General features: G+C 44.2%; 1 protein-coding gene across 2 annotated transcripts in view; it reads left to right on the top strand.

Moving 5' to 3' along the window:
* Positions 1-13823, top strand: part of MAK (male germ cell associated kinase) — a 653239-nt gene that overhangs the window by 302987 nt on the left and 336429 nt on the right. For both annotated transcript variants that reach the window (XM_078688092.1, XM_078688093.1), the window contains exons 7-8: positions 3190-3361; positions 4185-4352. In XM_078688092.1, the coding sequence (XP_078544218.1) occupies positions 3190-3361; positions 4185-4352 (340 nt within the window). The remainder of the gene's footprint in view (positions 1-3189; positions 3362-4184; positions 4353-13823) is intronic.

Here is a 13823-nt window from a genome sequence, read left to right as displayed (position 1 = left end):
TGCAGATAAATGTGTTCCCTTCCTTTCCACGCACATGTTAAGTATTTAATCTTACTAAATTGGCACTTCTCTGTTTTTGAGCATTCAGTACACTAGACCTTCTTTTTTAAATTTAAATCTATTTTATTTTATGTTGCAAAAGGTTAGTCATAGTGTAAATATAAAATATGAACATAATACATTGCAAAAAGAATAAAGAAAGTGCACAGAAATATATTTGTGGGAGAATTTGACCATAGGTGTACATATTTCAGACAAAATACGAATGATAATAGAAGAGTCAAGAATCTGCAAGTCAAGAGCAACGCAAAATAAGGAAGCTACACTATCCATTTACAGTATTCTTTGGGTAAATAGATATTAGGATCAAACTAAATAGCATCTTCCGTATTCAAATCTGAATTCTACTTTATTTCGCATTGTTTCAATGCATAAAAGTGCAAGTACCAATAAAGTTAAAACCTTACATCAATAAAACCTCATAAACATACATCATATAAAAATCATTCCCATAGCTTCATAATTTCATCATTACCAGATAAAACAATCCATTAAAACTGTAAAGATAGACTTCTTCGTCTGGCCATTGCCCATAAATAAGAGGCGAGGGAGTAACACACATTAGGGGTCAGAGTGCTGTTGTATAAAGTGCAGTGCAGGCTTACATTGGACAAAGTTATATTTCTGTAGCATTGGAACTAAAATGGATTGTAAATAGGCCCCAGAGTGTGCTCTACGTATTTAAACCACCGGATCCTATGGTATTTTTTAAATATTCCATCACTTTCCTCTGTCTGTGTTAGACCTAAGACTATTCACATTCCATGTAAGAATGTAAATACTCGGAATGTTAACCATAATGCTTCCCAAGATGTTCTGTTCCTTGCTTCATAACTATGCTATTGAAATTCTCCTACTTAAAAGGATCTGAGGGCTTTTTTTTGTTTTTTTATCCCACTGCTCCCCACCGGTGCTCCCCCACCACATTCCCACCCCACTCTCCTACACCTACCCTGGGGAACCCTCCCTATCTTTTTAGGCATAGCAATGCCTATGGGCGTACCATTGGGGGAATTCAGCTAAAACTTTCAAACATTTAAACTCTATAGAGAGTGATCTATCCTTTAGCCCTATCGATCATTTAACAGTATCTCCCTTTCTGATCCTATCAATTAATGATTCCACATCTTTAACTGTCCGAAAGGTATACATTTGATTATTCCACATGATACGCAGCATTGTGGGGAATTTAAGCTGAACTTCAGCTCCCATCTACTGGAGCTCCTCCATCTTGCCGCCTAACTCCCAATGCCTCTATTTTGTAGCCTGATTTTATAATCTTATAATCTGCATTCAGCAGGGATATCGGCCGATAAGATTCCGCCTTTACGGGATCATTAGCAGGTTTTAAGATCAGGACTATAGAGGCCTCACTCCAAGATTCTGGAACCTGTAAATCATATTAATCAGACTTTCCCAAACAGGTAATATTTCTTCTATTACCATTTTATATACTTCTGATGGAACAGCATCGAGCCTTGCCGCCTTCCCATTTTTAGATCTTTTAATTGCTCCCCTGATCTCTTCTTGCATAATTGGGGCTTCCATCATTTCCTTCTGTACTTCGTTCATTACTGGAAGGCCAGTCGAGCTAAGCCAGCTTCTTAACTTTGGAGAATCAGGAATTATATTTTCCTTACAAGGCTGCGAAAACAGTGCTACTATATGTTCCTGTATAGTTTCCCAGCGGTCCAACTTCACCCCTGAATCACTTCTCAACTCCTTTATATAATTTCTTGATCTTTCAACCCTGGCTTTCCAAGCTAGCAAGGCCCCTGCTTACTCGCCATACTCAAATTCCTTCATACTCGCTGCTTGCCATCTTGCCTTACACTTTCATTCCAGTCTGATTTTAAATTCTAGTTGGGCCACTTCTAGCCTCCTTTCCGTTTTCTCCCTTTCCTCTCCCGCGCTTATATTGTGCAAAACCTCCTCTAAAATCCCAACCTCCTTTTCCAAATTCGCTAGTTCTTCGCGGTCTTCTCGATTTTTTGCGTAGGTGAGACTTTTTAGGATCCCCTGCATATATGCCTTAAAGGCATCCCTTACAATTACTGGGGAAGCAGTATCTTTGTTGTTGGCAAAATACTCTGTTGCTGCTTTTTTCAGAGCTGTCTCCACCCCCTCTTCTAGAAGCAAGGCACGCTTAAGCTCATCCTCCCTTTAGTGCAGCCTGATGGAAACTGCCAGAAGATTACAATTGTGGAGATGGGTCCTGTTGATGACTTAATGGCGTATTAGGATCCTCAATGAGAAGGTACTTCATTTGTAATCAGCTGAGTTCTTATGGTCAAGCAAGATAATTCCTTTGTTCTTTAGATGATATGTTAGAATGTCTTAAAAACACACTAATATCGTGCCATGGACACTGAAATCACATACTTACTGAATGACGTAATCAATGGTGTCAAAGCCTGCAGAGAAGTCCAGTATGATCAGGGCTGCTGGTGAGCCTTTGTCTGTTTGCTGCAGTTGGAGTTTCCTCACCAATGTTTTCCTACTGCTGCCATGCAAAACAACAACTGGAGAAGATGAAAAGTGTAATTTGTTTCCACATATTCCTAAAACTGGTGATGAAATGCTCCAAACATGTGGACAAATGAGGTGGTAGTTAGGCATCTCAGTACTGCAGTGTCTAAACTTGCCTTTTTTAGGATGGGAACAACAGTAACTGGCTTCATTTGGCATCAGGCTTTCCTAGTATGTAACAGTGCTTCAACAGTCTTATGTACCGGAGTACTATTAACTAAAGCAGTTCCTTGTGTAGCTTTGTAGGTAATGTTTTCCAAGGAACCTAATACTCATGTGCCCGCCTTGTTTTCTCCACCCAATTTTAAGGTGTACAAAGTGACCTCCTCACAACCCACTGACTGGGACATTTAAAAATGTCTGGCGGAACGTGAACTAAGGACTTGACAATCTAGTCAATATTTGAGTCACTTACACTATTATCTTATTTACGTGTGATAAGGAGAGACCAGTATGTTGCAGGCTTGGTGCTAGTAGTGTAATTAAAATATTATATGCATGTAGGCTTGCTTACTTGTTAACTTTCTGTACATAATCTTAAAATTTGAAGATGTGCTTCAAAATAATCAAGAAATGTTGTTTAACATTATTTGAATACAGGTATCGTGCTCCCGAAGTATTGTTGAGATCCTCTGCCTACAGTTCCCCCATTGACATTTGGGCTGTTGGTAGCATTATGGCTGAGCTGTACACATTAAGACCCCTCTTCCCAGGGACAAGTGAAGTGGATGAAATCTTCAAAATTTGCCAAGTGATAGGAACACCAAAAAAGGTGAGTTCTGTTTTTTCTATGTGCTGTGACGTGCTTACAGAGTGACCATGAAGTTCAATTTCCGTAACAAGTCTGTATCTGCAGAGTCTTCAAGAAGGGTGGCCGTTATTGTCTCATTATAATGATTATATGTAGCTCAGAGGCATTGCTTTTTCAAGTATGACTCTTAGGTTTGGCCCTCTGTATTTGACGGCAACTCTATTCTTCCGTAATCTTTTAGATATGATATTATTTTACCACACCACCCATATAAACATTGACACAAGTCGAGTAGTTGACATGGGTATTTCAGGTCCCCTGTTTTAGCTGGGTATTCTGGGAGATTAGTGATTACAAGCAAATGACACCACCTTTAAAGAAAATTAATCTTAACTTAATGTGAATGATAATTGATTGCATTTTGTGATATAAGACCGCACGCATTTCATAATTTTCAGCAATTACCTAGAAACTGCCTGTAAGTAAAGTGTGATTCATAAATTCAGTTACTCACATGAATGCATTCTATCTGAAATACGAATTATGAACTGCCTTTGAACACTGATATAAATTGAGTTTATCAGCAACATTTGTTCATATCCCTAAAAACTAGTGTAAGTTGTGTAGTGGATACAAGACAATTGCAAATAGACTTTATAAGCAAGGATAGAAGCAAAGAGGAAATTATTTTATCATCTCATGTCACTTATTTTCTGTTTAATTTAATGCTTTTTGGTGAATTTTCTCTTCCTGATAACAGTGCTAAAATTACCTTGACTAAACATTTTGTTTTACTTCTCTCTTGTTAATAAATGCGATTTGCCTCCCTTCCCTCTTTATAAAGGCTGATTGGCCGGAAGGACTTCAACTTGCATCTGCCATGAATTTTCGATTTCCACAGTGTGTTCCCATAAAGTTAAAAATACTGATACCCAATGCCAGTAACGATGCTCTACAGCTCATGAAAGACATGCTCCAGTGGGACCCAAAGAAACGGCCAACAGCAATTCAGGTGCAGTATATCACAAAGAATTATAAATCTCCCAAAATAATTAGATGGTATCTGTTCCAATAAGTTCTCATTGATGTGTTTCAAAAACCCTACAAATTAGCAATATGTCAAACAAATAAAATGGGACAAAAGCCATCCATTGAGGTATAAAAAATGATACATTTTCCCTAACGGATCTGTGATGTGCACAGCGGCTCAGTAATACCCAATGTTTTAGTGGACGCACACCATTATCCTTTCTGTTTTAAAAATCGTTTGATTGTAGAGATGCAAATTACTTAAGATCATGGTTTACGTTTTATTTCCCAACGGAGAAATGTCCATTTTGAAACAAAGTAGTCTCAATCAAGCACAGATATTCTTAGTAATAGGAACTAAATAAGCATAGTCCTCAAATCAGTTTATATTCCAAGTCATGTGTTTTTCATTGTGTACTCTCTGGAATTTCTGGATCAGAGCCTCCATTGCAGCTAGAGGGGAGCATTTGGAGTTCGTTATAGATATAAATAGAATAAAGAAACAGCCAAGAACATTATGGCAGTTTACTTTTATTTGAAATAAAAGTATTTTCAGTTTCCCTTTCTGGAAAGAAAGTGTCCCATGCTTCACATAAAATTACTTAAACCTGAAGTCTCTTTTTCCAGTTTACGGAGATGCAGATTTATAAGCGCTGCCTTCCCAACCCAAAAGAACCTGCTTGCTGTGCTACAAAGCTGAGGTATAGCGCCAAAAGAAAGTAGCTACCTTTGGAATACCTTTTTGTTTTTTTACTCCTCAGTAAAAAAAATATTATTATTGTTTTAAGTACTCCTGATTTCTTTTTTTACTCCTACTTATTGAGGTTTTTATAGCATTTGAACAATATTTGTTGGAATAGCTGAGAGTAGAGGGAAGATGAACAACTGTGGAAAGCAGTTTATGCATTATTATGACTATTCGTAGAGACTAAAAATCCAGTTTATGTATTTGTGAAGGTCTGATTCAACTTGTCCTCGGGACCCTGTGCTGAACAGTGATGTGTGCGGACCTCTATACAATAAGGGAGGAAAGAGGAGGGGGTGTGGGGAGTTGTGATGTGGGGGCGTTAACTAGGTGGTAACCTGAGCGAGAGTGACAGGAGGGAACTCAGTGAGGCAATATGTGTGGGCGGGAGATCTCTGTGGACGGTGGCTTCTGGGACACCTACTCGGTTAGTTTATCCTCCTCTGGAGAGATTGTGGGGGGACTCGCGGCATAAGTTGGGTGAGTAGGAGGAGGCAGCAAGGCTGGGGGAGGACAGCAGTTCAAATAATTTAAGTGGGGAAGCTCATATGGAGAGTAAGGTCTTCTCAAGTCATTTCTCTAAACTGGGTGAGCATGGTGTCCCAGGCCGCTGCTATGGGTCATGTACTGAGATGGCGGCCTTCCTCCCAATGTAGGGCGGTGTTCTCTGCTCCCACATCCCCCTCCCCATGGAGGAGTGCTCTGTGCCATTCTGAGATCACTGGGGTTGTTTGGCTCTACAGTTCAGGGTGAGGGTTCGCTTAGCCAGTAGTAATTAGAGATTGCCAAATCTCGCTCGCACCTTGTGGTACTTTCCCCGCGTATAAATTCCCAGGGCAGTTGCCTCCCAGGTATTCAGTGTAGAGAGCTCCGTAATAGGTGCTAGGGTCTCGTGTATGGCGCGCCAATAGTGGGTCATGCAGGGGCACTACCATAGTATATGTTGAAGGTCGGCCGTTTTGGACTGACATCTGGGGCATCTAAGGAGATAGGCCCTGTGAAGCCCCATATACTAGATATTCTTGAATTGTGCTTTATGAGAGATACTTTGAGGGGATTATGGCCATGTTCATCAGGAGTGAAAGGCCACAACCCCCGCTATTGGGCCCAGTAGCTTCTGCTTGCCCCCTGGCCCTTTGAAATAGGTTTTGACAACCACTTACCACATTACTTGATGAAGACAATAGTTATTCCCTTATGGATTGCGGGCTAGATGGCACCCAGGTCCTGTTGTAAAGTATTTATACTTCCAATACCAATGAAGTGGGCTTTATGGTTAACTTATCCAATCACCTCATGCAATGTCCTGGTATCCCGTGGTGATTTTAGATGTCTACTAGACATAAATCTATACAGATGTCACCTCTTCCTCCATTTCTCTAGCCCATACCACTTATAATGCCAAAACCTGACCCTCTCAGTTGCTCATTGGTCACTACTTGACATACAGAGGCAGCAAAACCCTAACATAAAAGTATACTCACATTACTCGGCTTCTCATAACCTGTTTGTCCGCCTGGACCGAATAATTATGTTTTGACTCCCTCAGCCTCCTCACAACACATGCTAAATACTTAGGCAGAGTAATCGCAACCCGCTATTAGTACAGTTCTTGTGGGGCAAGCCAACTCCACCAATCCCGATTTGGCATCTCCAAAATGGGGCCTTAAAAGTCCCCGTTTCTGAGAATCCGCTGTCTGAGCACCTCGCTAATTCCTTTAAAGAGAGTTATGGCACAGCCATTTCTTCAGGGGTGGAATGGGGCATTTAAAGAGGTAACCAGGTGATTCTGCATTAAAGCCTCTGCGTGCCTATGGGAGGAGGGAGGAGGGAGGAGGGGGCAAGGGGTGGAATAGGTAATTGATCCCAAGTACTGCAAGTCACTTGATAGCACATGGTTAAAACACTGAGATCTACTCTAGTGTCTAAGCTGCCTTGACTTTGTTACAGACACTGCTCAAACACATATGTATTGGGGTGATAAAATAAGATTACTGTCATAGCTTGCTAAACAGGCAGATAAGGCAGCTAAGATAAGGCAACGCATTCTATAATTCTTTTTCCTCACTCTACGGCTATTCCCATCAAATCTGTGAGGCTACTGCTGAAGATTTTCTGTCTGTTCTGACACTACCCCTCAACCCTAGGGTGCGAGCACAAGAGCTTGATGCCATGATTACTGTACTGGAGATCAGAAAAGCGATTCATAGCCTGGCAGCAGGTAAGGCCCTCTTGCCCAATAGGATCCCGGAAGAGTTTTACCAGATATTTGCTGACCAAATGTTCACTATTCAAAGGCTTCACCATCTCATGGAAAGAGCCTTCTCTTCATTCCTCATTCAACCGATTTTGTGTAAGATCTAGAGAAGGCATTCAATTTACTTAACTGGCAACATCTATTTAAATTACTGGCCAGACTGGGGTTTGATAAAAGCCTGCTCACGTAACTGCTTTGTGCTTCCCAGGTCCGGTGAGAAAACGTATTAGGTCGAGCCTAGCGTTGCAGCGCATGCGCTGCTCGCTCTGCGAGGCATATTGTAGTAGGGACAGATGTGGAAGTGGAGTGGAAGCCCCCGCCCATACTTTTCATTGGCTTTGTGTGATTGTCTCTCATAAATGCTGGCTTCCAATTCAATATGAGGCTTCTTAGCCCCTCCTTCTTACCGCCCTGTCTCCTTTTGTGACAGCCCATTAGGACTGGATCTTTTACTTGCGGCGTTACACAGTCTCCTTCATTAATCTGTAAGCACTATGTTTTTGAATTGCGCTTTCACTTTAACAATAGCCGCTGCCCCACCCCATGAGTGCTGTGTGGAGTGGCAGCCACTGTTAAAGTGAAAGCGCAATGCGTGCCACTGTCCTTGCTGCAGGACTGGTCGCGGCCCCCCCTTCACTCGGTTTCTCAGCGACTCGCTTCCCTCTACTGTGCCACTTTCTCCCACTCTGACTTTTCAATTTCCCTACCGTTTGTGAGTCCTCAATTCACTCCCCCTATCCTGCGACCTCCTTCTGCTCTTCTACACCACTCTTTCTATACCCCCATTCATTCTTCTTAGTTTCTTGCGTTTTGCACTCTCGCTTTTCCCCAGCTCGCATCTTGCACTTGGACGCGTCTCTCAATTCCCAAGACCTCTCTCCGCCTGTATTGTCTGCCTCATTTTCACAGTGGCTGAGTTGAAGGAGTGCCGGAGTGAAGGGCCCGTCAGTCACATCACTGAAGTAAGGGAGGCCATGGCCACATGGCAGGGTCCCAAAGTACACAAAGGACAGCTGAGACGCGTCCGGAGCCCACAGCCTGACGCAAAAGTATACACGCTGCAAGGCACAGACGTCTCTTCCACGCCACTGGCCTCCCTCAGTCTGGGCGTCTCGCCCAGCCTTATTCGCTCACGGTGGATCTGCCTCGGTCTCTTTTGGTTAATGTCATAGGAAGGGATAGATCTCCGCCGGCTAAGAGTGCTGCGGGGATGTTCATTTATATGGAGGGGGGGCGCAATACTGACTCTGCCCCAGTGGGTATGAGTTTGTCCACTGGCTGTCTGCCGGCTTCTTTCTTTTGCGACAGTCAATGTGGCTGTCTCAGGACTGTCATGAGTCTGTCAGGAATAAGGAGTACCATGATGTGTGAGTGTTGTGTGCCTCAGGGGGTGCAAGTGTGTGCCTCAGGAGGTGAAAGTGTGTGCCTCAGGGGGTGCAAGCGCATGCCGAGGGCGTGCAAGTGTGTGTCTCAGGGAGTGCAATAGTGCACCTCAAGGTGGTGCGCCTCAGGGGGGTGTGAGAGTGCGCCTCACGGATTTACAAGAGTGCGATTCAGGGATGTGTGAGAGTGCACCTCAGGAGGGTGTGATAGTGTGCCTCAGGAGCAGACACAGCAAAATACAAGTCGAGCGACACACTATGCTAACCATTGATTTTTAGCTTACGTGTTTTTAAGCAACGCCCTTAATTACATTGGCCACGCCTCTTTGAGAGACCCCTCCTAGTTTTTCATGCCACTTAAAGCCCTGGGGACACCCCACTGCAAAAACCCTGGGACAAGCTCTCAAGACTCCCCCATGCAACAAAAGTGAAAGGAGGAGCAGCCCTGCGACAGGGTTAACCTTTAAGTGCCCGCGGGCAGCAAAGGATGTGACAGCAGGCGCCTGACCCCAGTGCAAGTGCAGCCCAAAAAGTCTCCCCCCTCAGCCATCTCTGGTACCTCCCAATAACAGCGCGCCCCCTCGCTCTCAGACTAGCTGTGGTGCCGGTGGTTGGGTGGGGAGAAAGGTGCCTTGATGCTTGATCCTTAGAATTTGTGTCTTTATGATGAGTTGAGAGGCTAGGGGCAGGCGCCTGGTTGTTAGTGGGTTTACCTCAGTGTTCCAGTAGAGGGCTAGAATAAATAAGTTGTCTGAAAGCAGGACACCTGCTGTTCGCTTTACAGCATGCCTACTTGAAAGAACAAGCATTTGCAATGAAATAGGTTTCGCATTCACGTGAGTTTGAGCTAATGGCATTGTAAATGACAATGCCTTTTATTTATGTTTTATTTTTTGAAACATAAATAAAAGGCATTGTCATTTACAATGCCAATAGCTCAAACCTGTGTAAATGCGAGACCTATTGCATTGCAAATGCTTGTTGTAATGAAGCGATGGAATCAACAAGTATAAAATAAACCAGGTTTATTTTAGCGGCAATTTCTGGGCCCACTGGTGACGAGGAGAAACATCTCCAGTCACCACCAGATCCAACCGCTTAACCCCCCGCATTCTACATGACCTTACAATTCATTCCAATAATGACATGCTGAATACCTATCCATAGCAGCATAAAGCAACAGTACCCATACCACACTTATTTCATTCCATTTTGCCATCAGTAAAGGTATGAGGCAGGGCTGTCCATTATCTCCACTACTCATTACGCTCGCCATGGAGCCACTAGCTGCGCTGCTGTGACAGAATAGACTCAGCCAAGGAATTCCATTAGACGATGGAATGCATGCTGTCTTAAGGTTGTGTTCACTGTACAGGGCTCGACAAATCCACTCAACCGCTCGCATTTGCGAGGTAAATTTTAGGAGGTCGAGCTATTTTTAGGTCCTACTCGCCCTTTCTGGCGAGTAGGAAACTAACTTTTGTCCTCCGTCTTTGAAAACGGAGCAAATGTGACAAGATAAGATTTTAAGGCCTTTTTATTGCTCACAAAGCAAATGAGCAATAAAGATGCCTTTAAATCTTGTTATCTTGTCACAATTGCTCTGCTTTCAGAGATGGAGGTCAAGTAGGTTACTGTTAGGTCGATGAGATTTTTCAAGGTACTAGACCTGCAGGACTAGTAACATTTTTCAGATTTTGAGAGCCCTGCTGTACTTGACTGTATAGGCTGTACTCTGTGTAGGTTTGATGTGTAGGTTTGGTGGGGCAGCAGCGCTCAGAGTAAATTGGCCCAAACTAGGTGCCTCTCCCCTTAAAAAGGTGATATTGAGGTCGACATAGATCTCAGAGGTGGCCCTCTCTCTCTGGGAGGCAAAGACATTCAGATACCTAGGGGTCAAGATTACCATTTGGAGCTAGATATCAATAGATGCAGTCGTATTACAGCAGTGATGGGGCTGCACTTTCAGATAAGCTTCGGAAAGGGGCTCCCTCTAGTCAACACAGGTCAATCAATCAATCAAGAAATTGTAAGTGTGCTACTCACCCGTGAGTGTCTCAAGGTGCTGGTGGGGGATGGCGCAGATCTATTTAGCCAAAGAGCCTTGAGGGTCTTCCTGAAGGTGTTCAGGGAGGGGGCGCGTCTGATGTTTGCCGATAGCTCGTTCCAGGTCTTGGCCGCAATGTGAGAGAGGATCTTCCTGGCTCTGTGGATGCGTGGGGTTTTGGCCAGTGCGAGGTTGGAAGATCGGAGGTTTCTTTTGGGTATGTGGAAGTTGAATCTGTCATTGAGGTATTTGGGTCTGTTGTTGAGTAGGCATTTGTAGGCGTTAGTGAGGATTTTGAAGGTGACTCTTTTCTCCACGAGGAGCCAGTGGAGTTTTCCTAGGTGTTGGCTGATGTCTTCATGCCAGGAGATGCAGAGGACGAGTCTGGCTGCAGTGTACTGTATTGTTTGGAGTTTGCGGAGTAGAGACTTGTTGATGCCGGTGTAGAGTGCGTTTCCATAGTCTAGTCTACATGTGATGAGTGCGTGGGTGACTCTCTTCCTTGACTCAGGAGGTATCCATTTGAAGGTCTTGTGAAGGATGCATTGGGTGTTGAAGCAGCTGGAGGTGACGACGTTGACCTGTCGGTTCATGGTGAGTGATGAGTCGAGTACGATGCTGAGGTTTTTGACGTGGTGTGAGGGGGTAGGTGGGCTTCCGAGGGCGGTTGACCACCAGGTGTTGTCCCATGCTGAAGGGGTGGCTCCAAGGACGGGGACTTCTGTCTTCTCTGCGTTGAGCTTCAGGCTCCTGTTGGTCAAACAGCCCTATATAACATGATTCTGCTTTCCTATCTATTTTATTTCTTTACTATTTTTCCACTCTTTCTTCCCAGGAAATTCTTTTGAGAATTAGTATTCCAGGTGGCTTAATTTAAACTAAGGTCGGCACAGAATTGAACTAACTAATCTCAAATAACCTGTTGACCGGGATGGCCACAGAGCCCTCTCTTTTGAACAACACTACTTAGCTGCTGAGCTTCAATTGATATCACGCTGGTTGTCAGGTAGATCACTGAATGACACTGTTTGGTTAAGGCTTGTTTTCGCCTGAAGCTCTGCTACACCACCTTCTACCTAAGGTTAGTCTTAGTTTCGAACTGCTGTGACTCGTTACTGCGGCTCTCAGGTGTATCAACCATAGCATGCAATTAACCATTGTAAAAGCTTCCACTTTATCAAATGAGGGCTGCCCAAGCACCAAAACGTTAAATTCTAACAGCGACAGAATTGCATCACTGGAGTGAAACGGGGATATACACCCTAAGGGATCTCTTTCAGGAGGGATACCTTCTCGCTTTTGAAGAGCTTACAGACCAACAGAGTGTTCACAAAGGCCAGTTCTCGCGTACAGAATAATAATCAGAGCTCACTGCGCACATTGGAATATTGCAGATAGGAACTACAAACATGTGCATTATTAAGAGCACTCCTCACAGTGGGCACAGGCCGTCAGCTGGCTATACTGGGCTTTTGAGGGAACACACGAAGTTGCTAAACAAACTTCAGGGGGCCTGGGAAAATGATCTAGGCAGAGCACTTCATAATTCGGAATGGGATAAGGCTCTAGAACAGCCATACATGCTTTCATGCAATGCAGGATATATAAACATACAATATTCAATTTTGCACAGAGCCTACCTTAGTTGGGACTGCCACTGGTTTCCTTTTTTAGGTCTCGCAGACCTAGCGCAGAGCGCGCATGCGCTCCTCGCTCTGCGAGGCTTATTCTCATCGATACGCTTTCAGAAGGGGACTTGAAGCCCCGCCCGTCTTCCCATTGACTTGCGTCATAGTTCAGGCTAAACGCTGGCTTTCTATTGTAAAAGAGGCTTTTTAGTCCCTCCTTGTTACTGCCCTGTCTCCTTTTGGCCCCGCCCACCCAGACTGGATACTTTACTTGCGGTGTGATACTGTCTCCTTTAATTAGTTGGTAGGCACTATGTTTTTTCATTCGCCTTTGGCAATGGCGGCGGCCTGTTCATTTTTGCATTGCACTTTCACTTTAGGTGAAAGCGCGATGCAAATATAAACAAGCGGCTGCCTTTGCGCAATGGCGACTGCTAGTTGTTGTTGTCATGTTTTTCAGGGCACAAGTCCTAAAAAAGGAAGTGGGGGGACGCTCCAAGTTAGGTGGTGTCACCGGAAGTGATGTCACGAAAGGTGGCTTGCACCATCAGACTCATAGCCCCCCTCGCTCACCCCTTATATGTGATTGCATCAGAGAAGCCAGCGCATGAGAAGCATTCTGAATGAGCTCCGATCTCGCCCCAGAGAGGCCAAAGAGTGAATGTGTGGCTCTATTTGCTCCAGTTATCGAGCTCTCAAATTTTCCACTGTCATGTGGGCGATGTCAGCCAGTCCTGGTTTTACAACTCTCCTTGCTTTGCGTTATGCATAATATTATAATAGTAATAATGCAGGTAAAATTCCAATCGTACGGATCTCTCGAGTCACTGGGTAAAGGGAAATCGATGGGGCGGCTGTGTGGGCTAGTAACGCCATCATTGAAAGTCCAGCTTTTGGGCAGGGGGGAAGGCGTCCACCCGGTAAAAACCCAGTAAAATAAGTGGGGGGGGGCCGTCCACCCGCGTGGTACCCCGACTCGAGCCCTGATGGGTTTTTTTGTTGCACATTTATATAGCGCAAACTCCTAAGACGGTTCTTGTTTTTGTACAGGGCGTGGGGGCAGGGTAGCAGTTGTTATTCGACTTGTTAGTCCCTCTTGGTACAGACATGCCTGCATTGGTTACCTCTCGTAATGACTGTACCTTTTACTGGTGTTGTTACACGGTCTGCATTATAAGTCACTGAGCACTATTTTGTCTATTGACACTGATGGGGACAATGGCGGCTGCTTTTTGTATTTGCAGCGCACCCAGACAGGACAATGGCGACTGCTTTTCTTATGGAGCGCTACGCAGCTCTAACTTGCATACTGGGTGCGGCGCCCGTTTTAGGGACACTGCGATTAGTTTCAATTTTTTTAAAAACTTTCATGTTGAGTGCGGCACCCACTTCAGG

This window comes from Lissotriton helveticus, chromosome 4_1 (assembly GCF_964261635.1).
Source record: "Lissotriton helveticus chromosome 4_1, aLisHel1.1, whole genome shotgun sequence".
NCBI lineage: Eukaryota > Metazoa > Chordata > Amphibia > Caudata > Salamandridae > Lissotriton > Lissotriton helveticus.
This window is presented reverse-complemented; position numbering and strand designations above follow the sequence as displayed.